This window comes from Centruroides sculpturatus, unplaced genomic scaffold (genome assembly GCF_000671375.1).
Source record: "Centruroides sculpturatus isolate CEXI.00-Female unplaced genomic scaffold, Cexi_2.0 scaffold560, whole genome shotgun sequence".
Taxonomy (NCBI): Eukaryota; Metazoa; Arthropoda; class Arachnida; order Scorpiones; family Buthidae; genus Centruroides; species Centruroides sculpturatus.
The window spans coordinates 178144-203990 of NW_019384914.1; the positions used below are offsets into that span (position 1 = coordinate 178144).

The 25847-nt window shown below is 32.1% G+C and overlaps 1 protein-coding gene across 1 annotated transcript in view; it reads left to right on the forward strand.

The window, feature by feature from the left end:
* Positions 1-25847, forward strand: part of LOC111631709 — a 334641-nt gene that overhangs the window by 63045 nt on the left and 245749 nt on the right. The window contains exons 7-9 of the mRNA XM_023376015.1: positions 8242-8274; positions 20065-20118; positions 24771-24843. Of these exons, the coding sequence (XP_023231783.1) occupies positions 8242-8274; positions 20065-20118; positions 24771-24843 (160 nt within the window). The remainder of the gene's footprint in view (positions 1-8241; positions 8275-20064; positions 20119-24770; positions 24844-25847) is intronic.

Sequence of the window (25847 nt, forward strand, 5' to 3'; positions counted from 1 at the left end):
ACCACAGGCTTCTTCCAACACTACAACGACCACGCAAAATACTAGCAAGACGATGGAAAATGAAAGGATACCTGTCAGGTTCAACCCTTTATTGAGGTCTTTATACAACACCATCGCAAAAGAACGAAAAGTTACCCTGACATACAGAAGATGCAGCACCTTGTTCGATATCCTACGCAACAAAAAGGACCGATCCAGGGTGGTGAAACTATCAGGCGTCTACACAATCCCGCTAAGAGACAACCTGTTTAACAGGGATCTAATATATGTAGGATCGACTAAACGTTCGTTAGGGGTTAGGATAAAAGAGCATATCTCGGATATACAACGCAACAGACACACCACCTCACTCTCCACCTACGCCACGGATCCCGAAATTGTGGCGGACTTCAATAGAGCGCATGTAATTGTCACCACACCCCATATTCATCACCTAAAGTGGTTGGAAGAGATGGAAATTTTTAAGGCATACGACACATCCACGTGTATTAATTCAAGAGACGAAATCGGCCTTTCCATGGCATGGCAAAACGCGCTATATACGGAGTAACAACGGTATACTATTTATTAAGTGTTGAAAAATAAAATAGAATAAAAGGTACTGGGGAACATGTCAGAACATTATTGGATAATTGTGTATCTCAATGGCACGTTTTTTAAATATCCTAATAATATCTTTCTCTTGAATATGGACATTTATCGTTATCCTCGAACACTTTCAAACATATCACGTGACGAAATAAATGAACGAACCGTGCAATTCAAACTCAGCAGCGTTCGGATTTATTCAAATTTTTTCGTTTGATGTTCGATCCAGGTATACCTGAAGAAGAGCCCAGAAGGGGTTATGAAAACGTTCGTTTTGGGAAAGATTAATTTATACACACATCGGTTAAAGGTTCAAGTAGGTCTTATTTATTTTTACACAACCCGGTGTGCAGTTGCTGTTTTATAATTATACCTAGGTCTTGTTTCATTACACATCACCAAAATTTTTAAGAAATATGGGCTTATTCTTCTGATTAAACTGCAAATAACCTCTCCTAGGCTGTTCTGCAACAACGAAGATATATTTTCCACACAAGAAAAATTGGGAGTTTATTTGATTACACTACAACAGCCAGATAGCAATGCAAATATTTTTTGTATATTGAGATCATGAAAAGAAAGTTACAGATCCATCATACTGAACATCAGATTGATATCTACAAGAAGTCCACTACAAAACTTTCTAGCAGTGTGGTAGAAAGAAATTGTGTGCCAAAATGGAATGAGACTTTGCTGCTAATGCAATGTGTTGACAAAAAAGTTACTTTTATATGGGCAGCATTATTTATTGAAAGATTGGAACCCTGTTATAAATATATGTTTGATCTCCCTGATATTTGGTGTAATACTAAATTTATTAACGGCATGTAAATGTTTATGTTACCATTGTATGCATTCTTATTGTTATTTCATACTAATTTATCTCTATGCACATGCCATTCTCATGCCTTTTTTAGTTTAAATTTAACTTAAAAAACTGAATTCTATTTTGAATATTAATGTTGTATTTGAAAATTTGTATTGTATTCCATTTTCGAATATGTAATGTTCTATTTTTTAAAATTTATCATAATGTTTCAAAGTTACATTTTTCACCTGAAGATAAACATTGATAAAATGTCGAAAGTGCTTGCGGTATAATCAAAAGTGTTTAACACCAATAGACAATAGTTATTTCTTGTTTTAATAGATAAATCTGGATCTATTTTGTAGTGCTATCCCATCCAACAATGGGAGAAAATGCATAGTATATCTGTACCATTATCAAAATGCTAGCAAATTATTTAGCAGAGCACCAATAGGATATTGCAAAATGTAGATGCTTCACATAGCATTAAAAAACGTTGGAGTCTAATTTCAACTCTTCATGGTTCCAAATCACTCTCTTCAAACATTGTGCCAATTGTAGAACATTATTAAAATAAATTAATAAATTCCAAATTTTATTTGGGAATCCCTTCCACATTTTCATTTTGTGTCCATGTAATACACTACATTTGAGCTTCCTAGCTTGTGGATCTCACTTTTTAAACATCTCAGCCAGGAATCCATGCAACACTAGCATACCTATGTGATCATGTACCAACGAGTTAACTAAAAATATCTTACTAGTTTTATTGTGCTTATCATTTCAAAGTGCAGTTTTGTTCATTTTCTTGCACTTGTGAGCCTCAAATTTTGTTAAAATGTTTTAGATGAAGTACAAAATTTTAACATTTAAAGTATTCTGTTCCAAATTCCAGGTGTTCATTAGCCTGATGACTAAAATTTTGTATTGTTGAAAGTACTTGCATTATTAAATGAATTTTAACACTGTCTGACTGTGTGTTTACTTTATCTATTATAGCACTATACCAGTAATAAGAACACTCAAGTTAGAACAGCAAATATTTTTTCCATCTTTAATGGACATTGAGAGGCTAATTTCAAAAATAGAACCATACATTTTGGAACAAATATGCTTGAAGACGTATTCTTGAAGTCTGATCCATACACAGCCTGTTCTTACACTTCTGATCCATGGAAAAGGACACAGGAATTTCATTCTGATACTGTGCAGGCTATTCAACATGGATTCACTAGAAACATTATTAAGGGGCTTGTTGATCATCACAGCATATGTAGACACAGCATTCCATGCAACCCATCCAATTTTGAAATGTATAGGGCAGTCACATACAATGGAGTTGCTGACCTCTCTATATAAAGAGATAGCCAGATAGCCATCATCAGCCTGGCCTTGAAAAGGAGCCTGACAGTATTCTCACTCTTCAGGAATACTAAAGACCCCTGGTCTGGCAACACTTATGGGGGCATTTTTGATCCCTTTCAAGACCCATAAATATAACAAAGAATTGGAATATGTGAGAGTCTAGCTGACAAATCACCACCTGTTTAAAGAATCATCAAATGGACATAAGGGCCTTAATTCTCCTCCCTTAATATCTCATGCCTTAGATGTTGTGGTCCATTTTTGCTGGGCCAAAATTCTCCATTGAACACAACAGAGCACAACTCTGATACCTAGAACTTATGAAGATACACAAGGTGGCTGTGAGCAATGTTCCCTCTAAGCTGCACGGCCGCGCACTGCTCAAATTGTTGCTGTGCACGAGAATTTATGTGCCGCGCAGGCGAGCATGCACACACTGATTTGAATTGTTGTTTACTTATTTCTCATTCTGTCTGCAACATGATTATTGCTGCATATATTTCGATTAAATACATTAAATCACTGACAAAAGATAATATTTTGTATAAAAGTATGTTTTAAAATGAAGTTTAATCTCTACTTTATAATTAATTATTTTAATTTTTATAGGAAAAAATAAGATTTTATATATATGCTCAGAAAAATTTTTTGCTCAGAGAAGTATATGTTCCGCTCATCTACAAAAAAAATTAGAGGGAACATTGGTTGTGAGAAAAGTGGCCATTAACTTCAAAGATGATGATAATTTTCCAATCTTGGAAAATATGCCTCCATCACCATTAAACCTTAATACAGGGGTGTCCAACCTTTTTGTTTCTCTGGGCCACATTGAACGAAGTCAAGGAGTTTTGGGCCACAAGTATTAATATATTATACATACTTATGGCGCAATCCTTAAATATACAAGTATATTAATATTTAAGGATTAATATATCTAGATTATAGTAATAAGTATTAAAACTTTATCACGAAAAAGAATATTTTAAAAAATTATTTCTACAGACACTTTCAATTTTTACTTAGAAATAGATAAATTCATTTATTATAAAAGAGACAAACGAAAATTTATTTGAAAAACACAAATATTTGTTTCATTTGGGTCTCTAATTAATAAAAAGCAACGAAACACCATTTTAATTAAAGTGCATTTTTAATCAACTAATATATTTATAAATAATATGTAGCCCAAAAAGTAGCCAATGCGCCAAATGATATTTTTTGCGCCAAACTAACAGAAGGATAACCAAATTTGGCGCAAAGTAGCCAATCTTGCAACACTAGAAGGAATATTAAATAAAGCTGGAGTTGGGGCTCAAGGATTAAAGACCCAAACGAGGAGAAAAGAGAGAAAGGACAAAAGATAAAGTGAGGAAGGTTGAAAAATTAAGGGTCAATATTTGCATAACAGAACGTCTGTTTAACCTTTCTCACTACTTTTTATCTTTTGGCTTTTCTCTCCTTTTCTTGAATTTGGATCTACAATTCTATGAGTCACAACTCCAGCTTGATTTAGTATTCCTTCCTCATTCACACATTTTCAAGTATTTGAAAATATTTCCTTTCCACTCAAAAATAAAATATGTATAAAGTTTGTGAAACTTCTTTTTTGAGTTTATGTTGTTGAAATAAATAAATAAATAATAAAAATTTGTCGGCTTTGTTTACACGTTTATTGGGCCGCATTGGAACTTGCCTTGGGCCGCGGGTTGGACACCCCTGCCTTAATATATCCACAGGTTATCTGATGGAGAAACACTAACCAGTGAGCACCTACATCTTTGAACCTGTTTGTTTCTAAAGATGCAGTTTTGTTTTTGAACATTAGCCTGATGATGTCCATTAAAGATAGAAGTAAACATTTGCTGTGTTAAAGTGACTGTTCTTATTGCTGGTTTTAGGTTATTGAGTTAATTGCCTTGTTATACATCACCTTTCTGAATATAAATTCATTTGAATCTTATATTTCAAATTCTCTACTCTTGAAACTTTGAGTCTTTTATTTATGTATGTTATCGGCTAAACCTGATTTCAGTCCAAACTAGTTTGTCCTAGGCGTGTCAGGATATACTGGTTTAGCCTAGGACAATCTAGTTTGGCCTAAATACTTTAGGCTTAACTAGTTTGTTCTAGGCTGAACTGATTTAGATTTATTATTTAAGTCAGGCCTGACGAATCCAAATTGTTTCGCATGCCACTTTGATCACGCGTAACATTACAATGGGCCACAATTTAGGCAAACATGCTTTTAAAAAAGTAAAACAAATACAAAATTAATAAGATTTCATTGTTATACCAAGAGTTCGTACTTGCACTTGCGCATTATAACAATGACACATGCAAATTTTAATTTATTTAATTGTTTTGGTATACACAAAACGGAAAACAAAAGTTTTATTAGATATATTATATCGCTTAGCGGGCCACACAATTTAATGTGATGGGCTGTGGTTGGCCAGGCCTGATTTAAGTATATTAGTGGTTAAAATAACATTAAAAGGCAATCAATTAGATCAGTGGTTCCCAACCTTTTTTCATTAGTGTACCTCGTGACATGTCATATCTCTAGATTGTACCCCGTGACATGTCATATCTCTAGATTGTACCCCTCATTTAAGAAATTTAGTGAGTAACCGTATTGTTAATTTTACATATTGTAACTTTAAATTAAAGAAAAAAAACCTAAAAGAAAAAATGTATAATAAAGTTGTGATTGTTGCAAGGAACATTTTTTATCTAATAATTTTTTAATACTATTAGTTTGTGATACATAATATATTATTTTTTCTGCCATAATAACTAACTTTTTTCTGTACCCCTAAACAACCTATCGCGTACCCCTAGGGGTACGCGTACCACAGGTTGGGAATCGCTGAATTAGATGAACAATATCTATTCAAACATAGTCTACTTAATTATAAAAAATGGTATTGATTAGAAGTCACACAACACTACTATACAAAACTATAAAATAAAAATAAGCTAATCAGTACTTATCAGTTTGTATTTTTTTATTAAACCATGCACTTTTAAAGGTAATTAATTTTCAAAAATATTTTTAAAAATTCAGACGAAATAATAAAAATAACTTTTAAAGTCAAACTAAAATTAAAAATGAACTTGTTTGTGTTTCTTAGTGTAACAAATAAAATATTTAATCTTTTATTTATTTTTACAGGGTGGGTTAAAGTGTACCTAGGTAACCCAAATGGCTGCGCTTCCAACTGTTTGTGCTCCCGACGGACTCCTCCCGGAGGGGAGCCACCGGCAGGCCACCCAGTGTTTAACATCACTAGTTATTGATTCACGGTAGTTCTTGAACAAAAGAAAAAAAAAAAGGAAACGTCTACTAAAAATGTAGTTAACCTAACCAAACCAACCTAACCGAAGCACCGCCGTTGGGATTACCTAAGTACTGTACACTTTAACCACCGGGTGTACTGTGGTGGCATTTTGAATTACACAAAATCATGTTTTTTACACTGGCACCTATTTGTAGTACATGAATCAGTTCGGCCTAGGTCAAACTAGTTAAGCCTAAAGTATTTAGGCCAAACTAGATTATCCTAGGCTAAACTAGTATATCCTGACATGCATAGGATAAACTAGTTTGGCCTGAAATTGGGTTTGGCCGGTAACATACATAATATTATATCTCCCTATTTATTTGACTCTCAGAACTTAATAAAGTTTAAAATTAGGCAGATTATATGTACATGTGTCATTTTCAGATATCCAAATTTTTGATAATACAATAGCATCTGGTTTTAAATTCACTGCTGACTTGGGATTCAAAACTTATCAAAGTTTTTACATGAAAATATTAGAAGTATACATAAAATCATTAAATTATATATTGCTATTATGTTATTTAACTTGGAGAAATTATTGTATTTGATAGCAGACGTTTTAATAAATAACAGCAACAATTATTTAATACTTAAATTGTATTTATTCTGATGTAATATCAGAAGTATTACATGCTATCCTTCTCAGAATCTTTATATTTAATCAATTGCTTATTTTTAATAATAAAGATATTTAATGAACCATCAAACACCTTCTGTTGCTGAGAAATGTTTTATTAATCAAAACACTAACATTTTCAACCTAATAGAATAGGCCATCTTTACTTGCAACTGAATTCGAACTTATTTTTAAAACTTTAACATTTTAACGATGAAATGCACGAACATTTAAATTTAAAACAAAAATATTAGATAAATTAACAAATAAATAATAAAATAAAATATATTAAGAATTTTTGGTGGAACTGACTCTACACAGAATACTTACAATTTTTAAAAATTTTAAAATAACCAATATAGTAAAACCATTTTTGAACTGTGTGCGCTGACGTATTGGGTTTTGGAATGTCATGAAATGAGATCAGTGTATCTCATACCATGCTATCTATGCACTATGAGACCCTCTGCATCCTCTGCAATTAGTGCATTTAAGGTCCCTTACAGATTTGTATATTTCCAATCATTTCATTCCTTTTAACTCTTGCTTGTGGGTGGATTGTATCAATTGTGCTCTCTGCATTTCTATGCGTGTATCTTGTGTCATTGCAAATGTTACTATGGAGGTGTATGGAAGACATGGTATGAGATACCCTGACCTCATTTCATGCTAAATTAAAACAGGAAACTAAGAACAAATTGACTTAAATATGATCTACTACAACAGTAAATGTAGACTTGTGGCCACTCTACTACAAACCTTTCAGCAAACATCATCTGCAAATTGATGCTGCTTCTGTTTTAACTTACTTTGGTTTACTTTATTTTATTCATTTCTGAATAATTGTAACTTCCATACAATTTTAAATTTGAAAAAGTTTGTGTAGTGATATGGGACCTACTCGCTTTCCCCAAGTATAGTCTGTGTTATATATATATAAATCAAAAAAAGAAGAATCTGGAATGCTGGAACAGAAGAGAGTTTACAAATGATGTAAGGTGGAAAGGAGAGTTTGTTCTTTTTGAGGAGTAAAGAAAATGTTTGAATTTGTTTTGTTTAAGGATTTTTGTTAAAAAAAAAGGGACCTGTAGCGATACTTTAAATGTAGGGATGTTCTCTCTTTCAAATGTATTCACTCTAATGCACTTGCTAATTTTCACCGCGGATGATGATCTTATAAAAGAACAAAAATTTTACTAAATAAAAATTTAATTTGGTTTCTAAAATTAAGCATTGTTTCTCATTTTTCTGAGTATAGTGCCAAAATCAAGTATTATTTTTGTTGGTCAAAATTTATTGTTTATTAAAATATTTGTGTACTTGAAGAAACTTTATCTTAATGATAATGTAAACATTAATATTAAAATAACTAAGAATTTTCAGATAAACTTAATTTTATTATGTTCTCACTATTACTTGACTATGTCAATTATTTGTTGTTAATAAGTCTTAAATGTTATATAAAATACAATTAATTGTTGTAAATTGATTACTAAATATACTCTTTTATTTTCCAGATGATTATGTTGCTGTGAAATATTACAAGAAAGGTTAATTATAATTTTTTATTTTTTAATTATAAAAGTATTAAATAGTAACAATATTTAGATAGTTTTTCAAATTGCAAAGGCTTATTGGGTTGCAATTTGAAAATTGCAGACCTGTAAATTCTCACTGGTGTGTCTGTCTGTCCCTCCTTAATGTTGCAAACGGAGTTAGATAGATGAAAGTCGAGACCAAATATGGAAAGCTTAGAGGAAGGAGGCACCAATTAACTATATGCAAACTTCCAATTGGGACAACAAGTCATGTTATTTCAATACAAAAATTTTCTCCAGAACAGAGTTAGATAGATGACTGGCATAACTCTCTTGTTAATAGGGAAAATATGATGTATAGAGGCAAGACATTATTAATTAAAATTGAGAACATATACCAGGGGTGACAAACCTGTGGCACGCATGCCCAAAGTGGCACATAAGGAGAAATCATTTGGTACAATGTATTGTATGATTTTGATTTATTATCTGTTTTTTCCAATCATCTTTTTTGTTTATCAACTGATTATCCTTTTTTCAATCAGCTTTTTTACATTTATTCTAATTAAAACATTTTTGTTTAATTTATTTAAATATTATTATTTGAAATCTAAACTTTGGCATGCATAAATATCTTTAAAGTTAAGTATGCTTATTATATGGCAGGCAGTCTCAAAAAGGTTTGCCACACTTGACATATACACTCCTGAAAAGCAAAATTGCAACATCACAAAGGAATGTGTATAGCCACATGCACGTTGCAGAACTAGAAGTGTGACAGAGATATGCAATTGATGAAAAGAACAAATAAACATAACTTTATTCAGTAATGAATATGGCCTCTACAAGCAGCTATACTGACCACTATACAACAAAGCATATTATTAATGGGGCAATTAATGGTTACCTGAGATATCCCTTGCCAGCCTGTGGCTGCTGCAGCACGCATGATGTCTGCACTATGTGGTGGTGGTCCCTGCTGCACCTCATGTCAGACAATGTCCCACAGGTGTTTTATTCTTCCATAGATCTGGCTAGACTGCTAGCCAGAGAAGGATGTGAATTTTGTTCAGGCTGGTGAGAATTTGCCGGCAAATTCTCACCAGCCTGACAAAATTCACATCCTTTTTGAAAGTAGGCTTTTAACACTCAGAATTGGTATAGGAGAATTTCACAGATCAACACGAGATACTCGTATAATTTGTGAATATAGTCTTCCAATTGTTAAACTAGAGGTGGGAAGATCTGCACTGATCTTTCAATTAATCTTCTATTGGAATAGTCTGTGCAATGATTTATGTAACATATCAAGTTATGAAATCTTCAAAAAGAATGTAAAAAGAAGAAAAACTTTAAGCCACAGTGATATTTGTTCTCAATTAATTTTTAGACTTGAGGTAGAATGTAATTTTCTTTCTTAGCTTGCATCCTGTTTTTGTTTTGTTTTGTTTTGGTTTTGTTGATTTTTGCTTTAAGATGCTTGTAAAAGCACCTGGCCACAGTGTCTTTTTGAGAAATAAAAATAAAAAATAAAAAAAATAACAAACATAATACATATAGGCTCTCGTTGTCTAATCTATGTAGATCTAATTTTTGTACAAATGGCAGTTGCATTAGAAAAAGCTCTCTCGGAACCAATACTAGTTGGATGTACTGTCATTAGAGCATTGAAAACGTTTTTAAGATATATTCCTTGTATTTTTTGCTTTAAGAAATAATTCATTTCTTTTTTAAACTATATCTTTTACATTTTAAACTTATATTACTGTTATCAGTGTCTATGCTTGTGTTATGTTTAATGAATAAGTCCAATATCTCTTTCATTGTTAAATTTGACTTTTCTATTGTGCACTTTGTTCTCGTGTCGGCATGAGAAGTTGATGGTGTAGTAAGCAATAACACTTCTCACCAGAATCTGAGTCTGAACTAATTTTAGTGACATTCACAGGTCATAATTTGTTCTCAATTTTTGATAAATGCTTGATTGTTTCTATAATATCATCTATAATGTTAACAAAATTATATTTTTGTTAACATTATTGGATATTTTATGTAACTTATATTTGTTCAATTTTCTGGGTTATTTTCCTGTATATACTCCAAAATCAAGACCTGTTTTTGGAGTGTAATACAAGCAATCAAGTTATAAAAAGACTAGATAATTCCTTTTAATAACTTTAAATTACAAATGGAATGACCCATCTACCACTTGCACTGTTTTCTTGCTATGGTATGGGGAGACAAAAAAGAAATCTGCTTCCTACGGGTATTTCCCATGGAAATTTTAGGAAAATAAATATTGAGTTAATTAAGAGGTTTTTAAACCAAAATACCGGTAAAAAAATTAATTACTGGTAAATTTACCGGGATACAATTTTTTTAATTTATCAGTATATCAGTAATGCAATCACTACTTGCAAATATTTAATACACTCTTTAGACAGTGAACAATGTTCAGATATGGCTTCAGGCTCTATAAAAGAACACTCAAAGAAAATTGGATGGTGTAATAAAGTATTGCTATCTATATAATGTAAGAAAATGCAGTGGGTGATTGATTAACGAACATAATCTGTTCCAAGACTTTGTTCGTTATCCAAATTGTTTAACCGATTATCGATTTACCATAGGTTATTATGGGAATTTGATTAATTTGTTTTGGAGACTGCAAAAAATATAAAAAAATAAACTTTTTTATTACGTTTATTTATATCTAATAGTAAAAATACATATATATGCAGTCTTGCATTTTTATTAGTCATGTTTTTTCTGTTTGTGAGGGATAAAAAATCTGTCCAATGTCGATTGCTTTTCTTTCTTTTTCAGGATTTTTCAGAAGTAATTAATAGTATGTAAGGAACCAAGTCCGAGCGTTATTTTTAGTTAGTTTTATTTTGCTTTTTATTCTATTTTTGTTTGGGGCTTATGTTTTGTTAGGACAAAGGTTTCCTCACCACTCACCTTAGTAATTTAAAACAGAAGAAAGAAAAACCAACTCACCAATGAGAAAAAAGCGCCGTATAAAAAAAAAAACATGCGCATACTTGCACTTCTGAGCGGAAAGAAGTAAGTCCGCACTGAAAAGAGGGGAGAGACCCCACAAGCACAACTCAAGAACTTGCTAAACCTTAACAAAGAAAACATTCCGAAAATTGTCAAAAAGAATAATGTAAAAGGTTAGCGAGTATTGTTGGGAAATAGACTGCCAGGAAAAAAAGAAAAAGTTCAATGTTACAGATAAGTATGTAAATGAAGAAAGTGATCTCAATCAGAATTGTGATGTCACCTCACAGTATAAAGTCTGAACCTCAAGTGAAGATGACTGAGGTGAGCTTCTGTTAGCAACAAGCGTGGTGAGCTTTGTAGCAGAGAATGACAAGAGGTGTCCGATAGCGATAAAGGTGTTCCAAGGCAATTAGAAGTTATTCAATTTGTGGATAGAAAATTAGAGAAAGTCTTGAGAGTTGAGGAAAAAGGTTCCTAGTATATTAAGGTGATGATTAGGACCTTAGTTCATAAGAATTGTTGTACATAAGTTAAGGCTTTGAATTTTTGTTGAATTCCAAAGGGGAATAGATGTAAGTGAGCAAATAGATTGATTTGAGTTTTGTCGGATTGATTCTATTGATTTTCATTGAATAAATTGTTGTTTGATTGTTACTAAATTTTGTATATAGTTATTACTAGAATTATTATTAAATATTGGATTGTTTTTGAATAACTTTGTCATTATTTAATTCAATGCACGCTTAAAGTCCAGGCCTGACACATTAACGCAAATCTGCATAAATTATCCGTTAGGTAACAGCTATTTTCGGCACACAGTTGTGTCGATAATCGTTGTTAAAGTCGTAAAAATAATATAGTACTTTACAAGTATTGTAATTGTAGAGATCCCAACCCCATTAACCTTATTCTGGTTTGGATGCCATTGGATGATTGTTGTTCTGACATCCTCCCACTTCTTCAAAAGAACTTTAGTAGCAGATGTCAACATCGGTCCTTTTTCACCTTCTTTTTTTTCAAAAGAAAACACATCTTGCTGAGTTTCTTGGTATTCTTCATTTGAGAGTTCTTGGAGTTTGTCTGTTGTCAGATCTATTTCAGGTTTCATTATGAGCTCTAAAATGCTCTTTATTTCTCAGATGTGATTTTCATGACTCCATTAGCAGCTTGAGACTTTTTGATATCTTTCTTAGCTAAAATTGTGCCTACTGTAGACCTGTTCAAGCCATACTGCCTAGCAACATCAGACATCTTGTGCCCACTTTCTATCTTGGCTATTATCTCTTACTTGGTTTCTACCGTGAGCACAGTTCTTGACACTCCTCTTTTTAGGCTCCATAATATTATCAGTTTCTTTCTTAAATAAAAAGTTCAGAAAAGCACTTACAAAAATTCAGAGAACAGAAATCAACTAGCTCACAAAAAATTATTTAAATGCAAAGCCCGGATGAAATTTGAAATTTGGTATTAAAACGTTAATGAATATCTGATGGGACAGTTAAACTTTCACCTTTCGTAAATAAACTCCGATGCAAAACTTAACAAGTACCCATCCGACAGTCTCGCGAAGACTATAAAAAATTATTTGTCAGAAAGGTAAACAAAAAGCTGGAATTACAAGGGAGAGTTTCAAAATTTGGATGGATACTATCTGATCGGTATCGGGTTGAGTGTCGATGTTGACGTCTTCTGCGCTCCGAAAGGTTTCGAATTGTTACCTGAAGACAAGGGAAAATCAATCAGTATTCGTTATTTTCTGTTGATTCTTTTTATGTTTGTTTTGTGAAGTGTTTGTTATCTGAACATGTGTTCGTTGTCCGATCATAAATCTTTCGCGAAAGTGTTTGTTATCCAATTTGTTTGTTAACCGATCACCCACTGTATTGTAAAGTTGTTGACCGTAAAAAGGGGGGTTCAGTCACACTAAAGTCAAGATGTACTGTATGAGGGGTCTAGAATGGTATGTGGGTTGTGGGTTTGCACTGACACAAGCACCTTTACAATTGAAATTCATTTATTCGGATACAAGAGTTAGGTTTACACTTTCTTATTATTGCATAATCACTGTAATGAAATTCAAGATATTTCGCTGATTTTGATAAAGTTCTGGAAGTGTTGACATCCCTGGGCAATATCCTAGTAAATCCATCGGATGGAGAATGATGGAAATTGGTGGAGCACAGACAGAAACAATGGAACTTTGGTGAGAATGATGGCATACAAAACAGAGAGAAAAGTGCATGGGTTGCTTTGTAAAGTAAAAATCTGACAGAAATCTGCATGTTGTCCTTGAAATTTGAGGTATTTAAAGAATTTCATTCCCAAATTTTACTGTGATGGGTTTTGATTCTCTCTTGTCCTTTCTTGATTTGTCTCCTTCATTGTTTCCAGGTGGAAATAAGATTGGGTATGGTGACGAGAAAGATTGATCTTTGGTATTCAACTCAACATTGTCTCTTGACTCTGATTGGGAGATATTGATGGAACTTCAAAACCTGCACTTATATTTAATATTGTTATGGTTTACATCCTGACATTTTGGAATTTTAACTACTAAACACGAAGTTTTTCTTTTGTTAAACTTCTCAGTTTCCCGATTCAGTTTAACTTCTATCATTTGTATACATGTGTCAGAGTCAAAGTTTGAACTATGGCCTGACATTGATCTATTCTCTAACACGTGTCAGAGTTTCACTTGGGACTCACATTGTTTATGTTTGTGTTGCTTTGTGTTGCATTCGTTTAATACAATTTTTTCTCTATTTTGGAGATATATTTATAGCGTGATTAACAACAGGTTTGGACTCCGCCTGGAACCTCACAATATTTGCCCTCTGATATCTAATTCTGTTCTTTTCCTGTTCAAGGCTTCACAATGTCACTGTCATAGTCTTGGAGCACATAAATGAATTTTATATATTTTCCATATCTTCAGCATCTTTATGTCTTACCTTGTTGGCACTTCCCAAAGTGTTCACATAATATTCAAGTTTGTATGTCTGTTTCCATTGGTATTCAAAGTGGCTTTTCAATAGATTGTTCAACATCTTTCAGTTTTTCAACTACCACTTGGATACTAATGGGAAGATCCATTGGATTAGTCAGTCTTTCTCCCTTATTTCGAAATAGAATGCCCTGTGGCAACTTCAATATTGTAGTGTAACTCTCCTTTTACAGTTTTACTATTTGATGACTTTTCAGTAACTCTCTTTGTATTACAAATTTGAAAATACAAATTTTCTGCATTCTTCAAACATTTTTGGATGCTTGAATGTAAATACTGAACTTTTCAATTTTTTCTCAAATGCTTTACATTTCCTAATTCACTAATATGTATTTATAGTTCTCTGGACAAATAATCTTATCAAATAGGTATACTTTTTTTTTTATTACTGCAAACACTTCATTTGGAATTATGAATGAATGACTCCTGACTGGAAAAACCAGTTCTACCTTTTTTGATGGCTTCTTTTGCCTCACGTGCTAACCATTTGCAGAACATGCCTATAACAGTCATGTTTTTAATTTGTCTTTTGCAGCAATCAGAAAATGAGCAGACTTTCTTAATTTCTTTCATTGGAATTTTTTTCAGAAATGCAGAGAAATCTAATTAGAGCCCTTATGCTCTGATTTTTTGCCATGTGTAGATATAAACATTAATTACCCTTTGTCAAATATCCACTTGACAAAACCATAAACTGTGGTGAAATTATAACAGAACTTCCAAAGACCTATAAGCTAAACATTCAATTTTCAGAGGCCCATTTTTCAGAAACTTTTGAGAAGTGGGCCTATTATTTGGACAAGGAGCTATTTGTGTTTAGGGCTATGTGCTCACCAAATTTTGTTCAAATTGGAGATCAGAATGTCTGGTTCTCTTTTGTGAATGCAAAATGTGGACCATGCATTTCTTATAACAAGAGTTTTCAGATATTTTCAGACAGAAAGGCAAACATCAGAAATAAATATTGGTGAAAACATGATTCAGTGAAGTCATACTTAAATAACTTAAGGACACTTGAGAGCCATTACTGTTACGGGAAAGGCAAGCGGATTTATTTGGATATTAAACTAGTAGAGTATGCCGTAGATAGGAATCCACGGGGCAATAAATCTATATATATATATATATATTGAAATTAAATACAAAACCCTTATATATATATAAATGGACGCGTGTGTCCCTATATTTCACTTTTCAGCCAAAATTACACATCGCACATCAATGGTGTTTGTATGTGGTAGTAGCCCCAAGTCTCCATTCGTGCATAGGGGTGGTTGCGTCTCGATAGCTATAAGGGTGCGGGAGATATGGGCTTGAAAGTGGTTGAAAGTGGAAGATTTTCTATTTCGATTTTTAAAATTTTCGANCATCATAATACACGCACACGTGACATCGTATAAATGGCAAAAACCCGATACAAAACAAAAGGAACCCGACAAAAAAATATATATATATATTTATACACATACACATAATAACAACCCATAGTCGCGTAGCGCTACATATCGGAAAGCTCCACCCAAGCGGTGACATCATAACACACACACACACGTGCCATCGCATAAATGACAAAAACTTGATACAAAACCTGATAAAAAAATATATATACATACATATAATAACAATACATAGTCGCGTAGCGCTACAAACTAATCACAACTAAACTATGGAAGATTACAACAGGAGCATTAAAGCAAACTTACAGGTTGGCCACACATTTTTTCATCAGATTTTCCTAAATGGTTTCAACTTAAGTTTCAAAACATTCGAGATGAATGCTTGTTCCAATTGTTTAAAGCAGGGATGGGCAGTGCGCACTAATTTTTTGCGGTCCACATTGCATAAAATATGAATAAATATATCAATTTTCCAGCTTAAGGAAGTATGCAGCAAAAATTCAAACATTATTTTCTACAACTTATGTATGTGAATAGTTTTTCTGCAATAAATTTAATAAAAAGTAAAACAAGAAACCAGCTAACAGACACATCAGATCTAATTTAAAATTAGCAATGACTAATACCGTGTTTCCCCGAAAATAAGACATCCGCAGAAAATAAGACCTAGCACAGATTTTGCTGAATTGCGAAATATAAGACCTCCCCCTGAAAGTAAGACCTAGCGAAGTTTTTTTTTAGTCGTAACGGTCATTGACAGATGGTTGAAAGTGGCCGTTGGCTTTTTGAAAGTACAGCCACTGATTGGTCAGCAGACAATTACGCCACACGGCATGATTTGCATAAGACTATGGCTTGGGAATCACAGATTTGCATAACGTTACGGCTAATGATGGCTAATTGGTCGGCCAGGAATAATGCCACATGACATTTGCATAGTGCTACGGTTCAGTAAGCACTAATTGGTCGTCGAGTTCGATGTTGACGCTATAAAAAGGCGACAGTTCGACACACCGGATATACGTCACTCTCGTCTAAGTTCGACTTGGGAATTTTTTTGTTCAATAATAAATGTGAATTCTTCTTCCTGGAAAAAATAAGACATTCCCTGAAAATAAGACCTAGTGCATTTTTCAGAGCAAAAATTAATGTAAGACACTGTCTTATTTTTGGGGAAACACGGTATTTAATCAAATATTTTCGATATATTATATTTACATCTGTTCCAGAAGTTAAATTAAGTATACTTATGCTAATTTATAATCATATATGAATAAAGAATTGTGATTTATCGACATATCCCTCCCTCTTTTCTCTTGTATGCCACCTGCGTCAGTCCAAAAGTTTTGAAATGCGGCCCTTACATAGAAAAAGGTTGCCCATCCCTGGTTTAAAATATGATCAAAAGACTGAAGACACATCAGATGACATTTTTAGTCTTTTGATAGTGGTATGATCATTATAAATACAACCACAATTATTTACAATGATTGTATCACTAGAACCTTTTTAAACATTACTCGTAATTAATATTACCAAACACTACTTAATTTCTATTTCTGATGATGGACTTTGAGATATTATTATAATGAACTTGTGGCTCTGAATAAAGCTTTATGTGGCAACCATAGCATAACATCTGATGTTAACAATTGTAATTCTAAAGTTATGATATCGGTGTAGATCATATTATTATTTGAATTTTTCGTATATTTTTGTATTTATCCATAATTTAAGTGGCTATGACATGCATCTCTTTATAAAAGAACGTTGATATGATAACAAAAAGATTGATATAATTCCAAATAATGAAGAATGATACATTTCATTTGACAAAGGCATTAGAAACATAAAATTAAGACTTGTAGACTGTTAAATTTATGGCAAGTTACATAGACAAATTATCTACTAATCTAAAAAAGAACAATTAAAAATACAATGAAATATTTTCCTAAAGATAAATTAGATCTCATAATTAGAAAAGGTATTTATCCCTATGATTATATGGAAAACAAATCAAAATGTGACAAAATACAGTTACCATCAGAGCAGGAATTTTATAGTGAATTGAATGAAACTGTCATATCAAATGAGCAGGGGTTGCTGTGGAAATTTTAAAAAATTGCCAAACATTTAGCCAGTTATAAATTTTTTTTTCTTACTTTAAATTACTTGTTATCACCAATTTTGCTTACTAATTAAGAAAGTGCTGATAGCCTTATTAGTTAGGAGTCTGGAAAGCAAAAGTAGCATGTTAAGCTGTCACTTATAAATAGAATCATTTTTGAATAATTTTTTATTGAATAAATATGAATAACACATTTGATTACAGTGCTTAAATGTTATTTCACAGGTTCTGTCATGTCAAAATTTTTATGCTCTAGTCTACTGAACAAAAATCAAAGTGAAAAAAATGTCACCCCAAAAAATACCTCCTCTGGAAATGCTGGATGACATTGCAAGAAAACTGCTTTTGGCTCTCAGTATTACTTCTTGCTTTCTTTCCTGCTGTCATTACATTGCCAGGTGTGTGGTGCACAGGAACTCGACATTCTGCTATTTTTACTGAAGTGTGCTTTCAGATTCAATTTCATGCTGAATATCGTAATAAGCAGACTACTTTTTATCACCAGTATTATATTTATATCACCACTTTAATAAAATATAATACTAGTGATTTTGGTGTTTGCATCATGACCCCTGAATGAACCAGGCACAGAAATTATGGGATAAATTAAATTGAAAACATAGAGGAATATTCCAATTTATATGTTAAAATTGATGTTCTAATATTAGCAGACATTTTCAAGAAGTTTAGAGACATTCGCATTAAAACATAAATTAAACCCAGCTTGGTATTACACAGCACTGGGATTAGCATGAAATACTTATGTTAAAAACTACAGAGGAAAAATTAGAATTACAATATTATTTTAATGTTTGAGAAAGTAAAGTTTTCTTTAGTACTTTTGGATATAAGGGACCAAACTCATCTCAGTGCACTTAATTGTGTGTGTTCTGGTTTAACTCATTTTGACGTAATGAAAAATGGCTTGATGATCCTTATGGTTTTGTTGGTGGGTATTCTTACTTCTATACAAAGTACAAGTAAGTTACAAGATGAAGAGGCAGGAAAGGTTATTAACTTTCATTGGCCATGATTACATTGAATGTGAAAGGAATATTTCGTGTGCCAAACACTAACCTTACATTTCTTCAACAAGATGGTAAAAAATTAACACAAAACAAATGCTTTCAGTCTGCTTCTAAGACCTGCTTCAGGTTTTTGAAGCAAGTCTTGGAAGTAGACTGAAAGCATTCATTTTGTGTTAATTTTTTCACATTTGTGCTCAGAGAAATGTAAAGTTAGTGTGTTCGTTATTTTATTTGCTTTCCTGGTTTGTGGAAGAGTAGAACATTTAATTTTTTGTTCCTTTGAAAAGAGTGGATACTCACTGCTTTTGTCTCTGTTTCTGAACTGGATTTATTTCTGTTGCAGAATTTTGCTTTCTCAATGTATATTTAATGTCAGTCACTGTTTATTTCATTTTTTATCAGATATTTCATCAGTACTGTAGCTAGGGGAGGATGAGAAGGGTAGTGCCCTGTTCAGCACCAGGGCTGCCAATTTGTCTGTAAATGTAGGGAGTTTCAATTGCTGAAAAGAAAAAGGGATATTTTTGTAAATTTTTGACAAATCTAGGGGAATTTTAAAAAAGATGTATTCATACAATTTTTGGCAATGCCCATTAAAATTTATTTATAATTAATAAAATATTTTAATTTTTTCTTAGTGTGAGTGTACTGATAACCATTAGTAATAATAAAAACTTTTTAATTATTGCATTTCATAGTTATTACTGTATTCTATACTAGTATGACATATTTTATTTGAGTTAAATTATTTATTGTTTTGTTTATATAAAGATAATGACCAGTTGTATATTTTTAAATTGTATCCTTACTATATGATTTTTCTTTATTTCCCATTTTTTTATGTCCTCTATTGTATTCATAATGTATTTCTTTATTTTACTTTCATTTATAATGACTCCATGTAACCTGTTAATTGTTATGTCCTCAATTATATTTCTCAATGTCATGTTTTCAACAGGTAATATACAAATAACCATTGAGTAGATACATTGATGGGATTCAAATCTGTGACCCGATGACTAAAGAACAATAATTTAACAAATTAATATGCTTATTTATTAGTAGTTTGGTAGTACTATATTTCTGAATATGAGCAAGCAAACTCAAAAATATTTCTATTATATTTGGATAGCATCAAATGTGTGATTTGTTCAGGGAGACTGGAGCATTTTTGTGATTATTAATTAATTTTGGTATTTATGAAATAATGATTTTTAAATTTACATTTAAATGTTGCAGGAAATATACCTCATGATGGTGGTTACATGTCTGAACCAGAAGTAGAAAAAGAAGGTATTAAATTTATTTTACTTGTATTTAATATTTTAAAGTACAATAATGATATTACAATGTGTTTAGTTACAAAATTATATTATACTAGCTGTTACCTGCAACTTTGCCCGCGGAGGTTTTGCAAGCAAACCCCATTTATATTCAGTATTTCAACAACCATAGTAATTGTTATATAACACTTACTGCCGAGAATGATGAGAATTGCTGAGAATCAAATAAACTATTTTCAATTTGATCAATTTTCTGGAATGTTTACAATCGTTCTATAATCGAACCGATATGCAATAACAAATTCGAATTTAAAAAGGTTCGAACATTTGGTTAAAAAATCAAAATATATAAAAATATTTATAACAATGTCTGAAATGTTATTAATTTAATACACTTAAATACTTAATGAAGACTAAACGTAACAAAAAATCACATGTAAAATAGTACAGTAGAAGCCATTTTTCTGGTTAAGCCTTAATGCTCTCCTTCTCCCCCCGTGGGGAATTTCGAAGAATCCCTTCTTAGTGAGCGTTTTCATGACGTACCCTAACTGTGTACCAAGTTTCATTTCTTTAGGTTCAGTGGTTTGCTCTGGGCAATGATGAATCAGTGAGTGAATGAGTCAGTCTTCTTCTTCTTCTTCTTTGTTAATATGGAGATTTTAGCTCTTTCTAGGCTCTTTCTCCGAATTCCCCACTCTCAGGTTCCCTTACTTGAATGAGTCAGTCAGGACAAGCAATTTTATATAGATTTATTGTTTAATTTGAAATTTTTAGAATAATTTTTTTAAAAAATAATAATTATAAATAATAATGTAAATATAAACTTCTAAAAGTTGCTTATGAAGTATTGCTTTATCATTAATTTATTCAAAGCATTTTCATTATCATCTGTAAGGACATAAATAATTTTTATTACAATATAATAGTTAGTTTAGTTTAGTTGGTTACAGTATATCTATATCTATATATATATATACCGTGTTTCCCCGAAAATAAGACATCCGCAGAAAATAAGACCTAGCACAGGTTTTGCTGAATTGCGAAATATAAGACCTCTCCCTGAAAGTAAGACCTAGCAAAGTTTTTTTTAGTCCTAAGGGTCATCGACAGATGGTTGAAAGTGGCCGTTGGCTTTTTGAAAGTACAGCCACTGATTGGTCAGCAGACAATTACGCCATACGGCATGATTTGCATAAGACTGTGGCTTGGAAATCACAGATTTGCATAACGTTACTGCTGGTGATGGCTAATTGGTCGGCCGGGAATTACGCCACATGATATTTGCATAGTGCTACGGTTCAGTAAGCACTAATTGGTCATCGAGTCCGATGTTGACGCTATAAAAAGGCGACAGTTCGACACACCGGATATACGTCACTCTCGTCTAAGTTCGACTTGAGAATTTTTTTGTTCAATAATAAATGTGAATTCTTCTTCCTGGAAAAAATAAGACATTCCCTGAAAATAAGACCTAGTACGTTTTTCAGAGCAAAAATTAATATAAGACACTGTCTTATTTTCGGGGAAACATGGTATATATATATAAAAATGGACGTGTATGTCCCTATATTTCACTTTTTTGCAAAAACTACACATCACACGTGAATGTTTGTATGTTGTAGTAGCCCCAAGTCTCCATTCGTGCATAGGGGTGGTTGCGTCTCGATAGATATAAGGGTGCGGGAGATATGGGCTTAAAAGTGGTTGAAAGTGGCTTTCTATTTCGAATGTTTTGTTCGAATTTGTTCGAATTTAACTCGAACAAATTCGAACAATATTCGAATTAAATTCGAACATAAAATTCGAATATTGGTTCGATTGTAGAACGATCATAAACGTTCCAGAAACGTTGAAAATAGTTCGTTTGACTGGACGTGAACAGGAGAAGTTCAGAAATAGAATCGGGACCAGGTCTCTAATTAGTCTGGAAATGGGGGACTTAATTCTTGCATTCTGTAAAAATGGGTAAGATTGGCTATAATGTAATTTTGTTAATCTTCACTATCGTTACTTTTTGCCCAGCGAAGCGGGTGCTTGCAGCTAGATTCTAGATTACTTAGAAAAACAGTCTTTTATATATTAAAAAAAACTATATTACATACAAATGTACGAACAAATAAAAACCCAGCGAAGCGGGTACTTGCAGCTAGTATATATATAAAAATGGACATGTATGTCCCTATATTTCACTTTTTCTCCAAAACTACACATTGCACATGAATGGTGTTTTTATGTGATGGTAGCCCCAAGTCTCCATTCGTGTACCAGGGGGTTGCGTCTCGATAGCTATAAGGGTGCGGGAGGTATGAGGCTGAAAGTGGTTTAAAGTGGCTTTCTATTTCGAATGTTTTGTTCTAATTTGTTTGAATTTGTTCGAACAAATTCGAACATAAAATTCGAATATTGGTTCGATTATAGAACGATTGTAAACATTCCAGAAACGTTGAAAATAGTTTGTTTGACTGCACGTGAACAGGAGACATTCAGAAATAGAATCGGGACTAGGTCTCTAATTAGTCTGGAAATGGGGGACCTAATTCTTGCATTCTGTAAAAACGGGTAAGATTGGCTATAATGTAATTTTCTTAATCTTCACTATCGTTACTTTTTGCCCAGTGAAGCGGGTCCTTGCAGCTAGATTCTAGATTACTTAGAAAAACAGTCTTTTATATATATAAAAAAACTATATTACATACAAATAAAAACCCAGCGAAGCAGGTCCTTGCAGCTAGTATAATAATAAAAGAAAAGAATTATAGAATGCGTGTATAATATTCACAAACATAATTTAAATTAATGCAGTTGAACTGAAAATTGCTCTGCATGTCAATATTGTTAAGAAAAAAGTAAACATCAGTCACTTGGTTACCTTTTTTTGTTAGATGATACCCAGGTAACATATATGATGATTCAGTGTCAAGTTGAGCAGTTTGATGGGTTGTCTTCACCCAATGATGCTCATTTTAACTCTAAGCTCTGAAGATTCTTACTTTTTATGTATCTGCTGACTAAATTGTTTTTACCTAATAGGCTACAAGGGGAACTTGTATAGAAAAACCAGTCAAAGAACATTTTCATTGGTCAGTTTTATTTCTAATAGTTTAAGCCAATTTACTGTTAAAAGAATTAAATAAAAGTTGGCACAGACGTTCTGTAATTTATAAAACTATTACCTACAGATTTAAAAGAACAAATATTTGAATTTCTAGAAGATCTTAAATGAATGCTCTAAAAGTATTGTGAGCATGATACAAAACTAACTTCTAAGTATTGCAAGCTGTAAGAACACAATTAATAGAAATAACATTTTAAAATTTGGTATTCCTGTACAACTTTTTGATGCTGAACTAACTCACAAAATTTCAACAGCCTGATTTTACTATTACTAGCTTGCTTATGAGTTAAAATTACCAAAAATTCAACATGTAAAATCAAAATCCATGTTTAGTTTGTCAATTTCTAAACCAAATAAGTTTATTCTGTCTTTTGGCAAAACAACTGAACAGTTATATGATAAGTTCTCTAGGTTGTAAGATCTGCATTTTTCTACAGCTCATAAGAAAAATGTGGCAACTAATTTTAAAGATACAAACACCCTACATCAGGCCTGGAGATTGTTTTAATTTCTACATTATCACAGCAACAACAAGTCAGATGTGAAGGGTGAGAAAAACATGTTATGAATGAGATGTAACAAATACCAGTCGAATTGCATATATTAAACAGAATAGGGGAACAGATATCAGTCTGCTTGTTATACAGAATAAAAATATATTTACACTAATTCCCCGCTTTTGCTCAATCTTCTTGTGACAATTAATTATTATATAATTCAGCTTAAAATTAAGACTATTACTACTTATGAACTATATAGAGAAAGAAGAATGAAGAATGGTTAGGTAGTATACTGGTAGCTTAGATTGGAATTCTAATAACGAGGTAATATGGATGATTATTGCCATATGGACAGTAGATGTTCAATCTGGTTGCATTGAAGAAATGATAACACGTTGTCATCAAATATTGCTGAGGAAGGGTTCCCTAACTTAGTTCTGTAACTATACCACTTGGCTCAAAGTCACTATGCACACGTCTACACTGACTATCTCTGCCTTCCTATCTCTCTAGGCCTGAGTCTGGGTCGCTTCTCACTTAGTTTTCCTCACTAGATCTCTTCTCTCATCAGTGCCAACCCAGTCCTGACAGGAAATATTAACTGTAAATATATGTATTTTTTAAAAAATATGTGTAATAGTTAGCACCTCTTCACTAAATGTCTTAAAGGAAAGGCGATGGAAGAGGGACGTATGCCCAAAACACGTATCAATATGTAAGATATTCCTGAATAAAGAGTGATGTTAAAGATGCCCATTGTCTACCTATGCACCCAGTTGTGAAGTAAAGAAAATTTGAAGATTGTTTGCTTTTGCATTCAGTATAAGTATAAGTAAGATCATTGGAAAGGAATGAAAATGTTTATATTAGTAACTATATTTAATTCTTTTCACTAGTTTTGAGTATATGTGTGTGCAGTTATATTTAATTTAAAAGTAACTGTTAGTTCTGAAATCCTCTGAAAATATATTTATTTGCAAAGAATCTATAGTATTTATTTGAAATTATTATTTTAATTTGTTATATATTGTAAATTTATTTCAGATTATTCTATTAAATATTCTATGGATAATTATGAAAAACGTTCAAAAACAGTGATCAGAGATAAACAAATTGAGTAAGTAATATTATAAATATTTAATAAAACTTAAATGTTTTAGAAATCATAAAAATTAAATAATAAATAAATAAATGAAACCATTGCATTTTTCAAAAAGCCAGCACTGTTTTTTATTAAACAGAAGAAAATGTTTTGGTCAAATATTTGAATATCCTTAGGTTAGAATTATCTATTGTTTAGAATGATGTATAACAGAATTCTTATATTAAACTAAACTTCAGTTACATATTTAGAACAATTACAATAAAAAATTGTTTTGAAAATTAAAAATGCAGCAGAATTATATTTTTAGTTTTCAGAAATGGTGAGGAAATGTGAACTGAAACAATCCTGGATATCAAAAAACTTTGATAAAATGGATGGTTATGACTATTTTGGATTAGAAATTACTAGTATAGTGGGTGATTGGTTAACGAACATAATCCGTTCCAAGACTTTGTTCGCTATCCGAATTGTTCGTTAACCGATTATCGATTTACCATAGGTTTTTATGGGAATTTCATTAATTTGTTCCGGAGACCCCAAAAAATAAAAAATATATACTTTCTTACTACTTTTATTTATATGTAATAATAAAAATACATATATAAACAGTCTTGCATTTTTATTAGTCATGTTTTTTCCGTTTGTGGGGGTTAAAGAATCTGTCTAATGTCGATTGCTTTTCTCGCTTCTTCAGGATTTTTCTGAAGTAATTAATAGCATTGTAATTGTAGGCTATTAATTTCAACCTGGTATCGATGCCATTCTAAGACAGTTCGTTCTGACATCATCTCACTTCTTCAAAAAAATGTTTAATAGCAGATATTGACATTAATTCTCCTTTTTAGAAGAAAACATATCTCGCCAAGTTTCTTACTGTTCTTCATTCAAAAAACAGTTCTCGACGTTTTCCTGTCGTCAGATTCGTTTAAGGTTTCATTATGAGCTCTTCAATGTTTTTTATTTCTCACATGTGATTTTTGTTACTCCTTAAGCTGCTTGAGTCTTCTTGATAATAC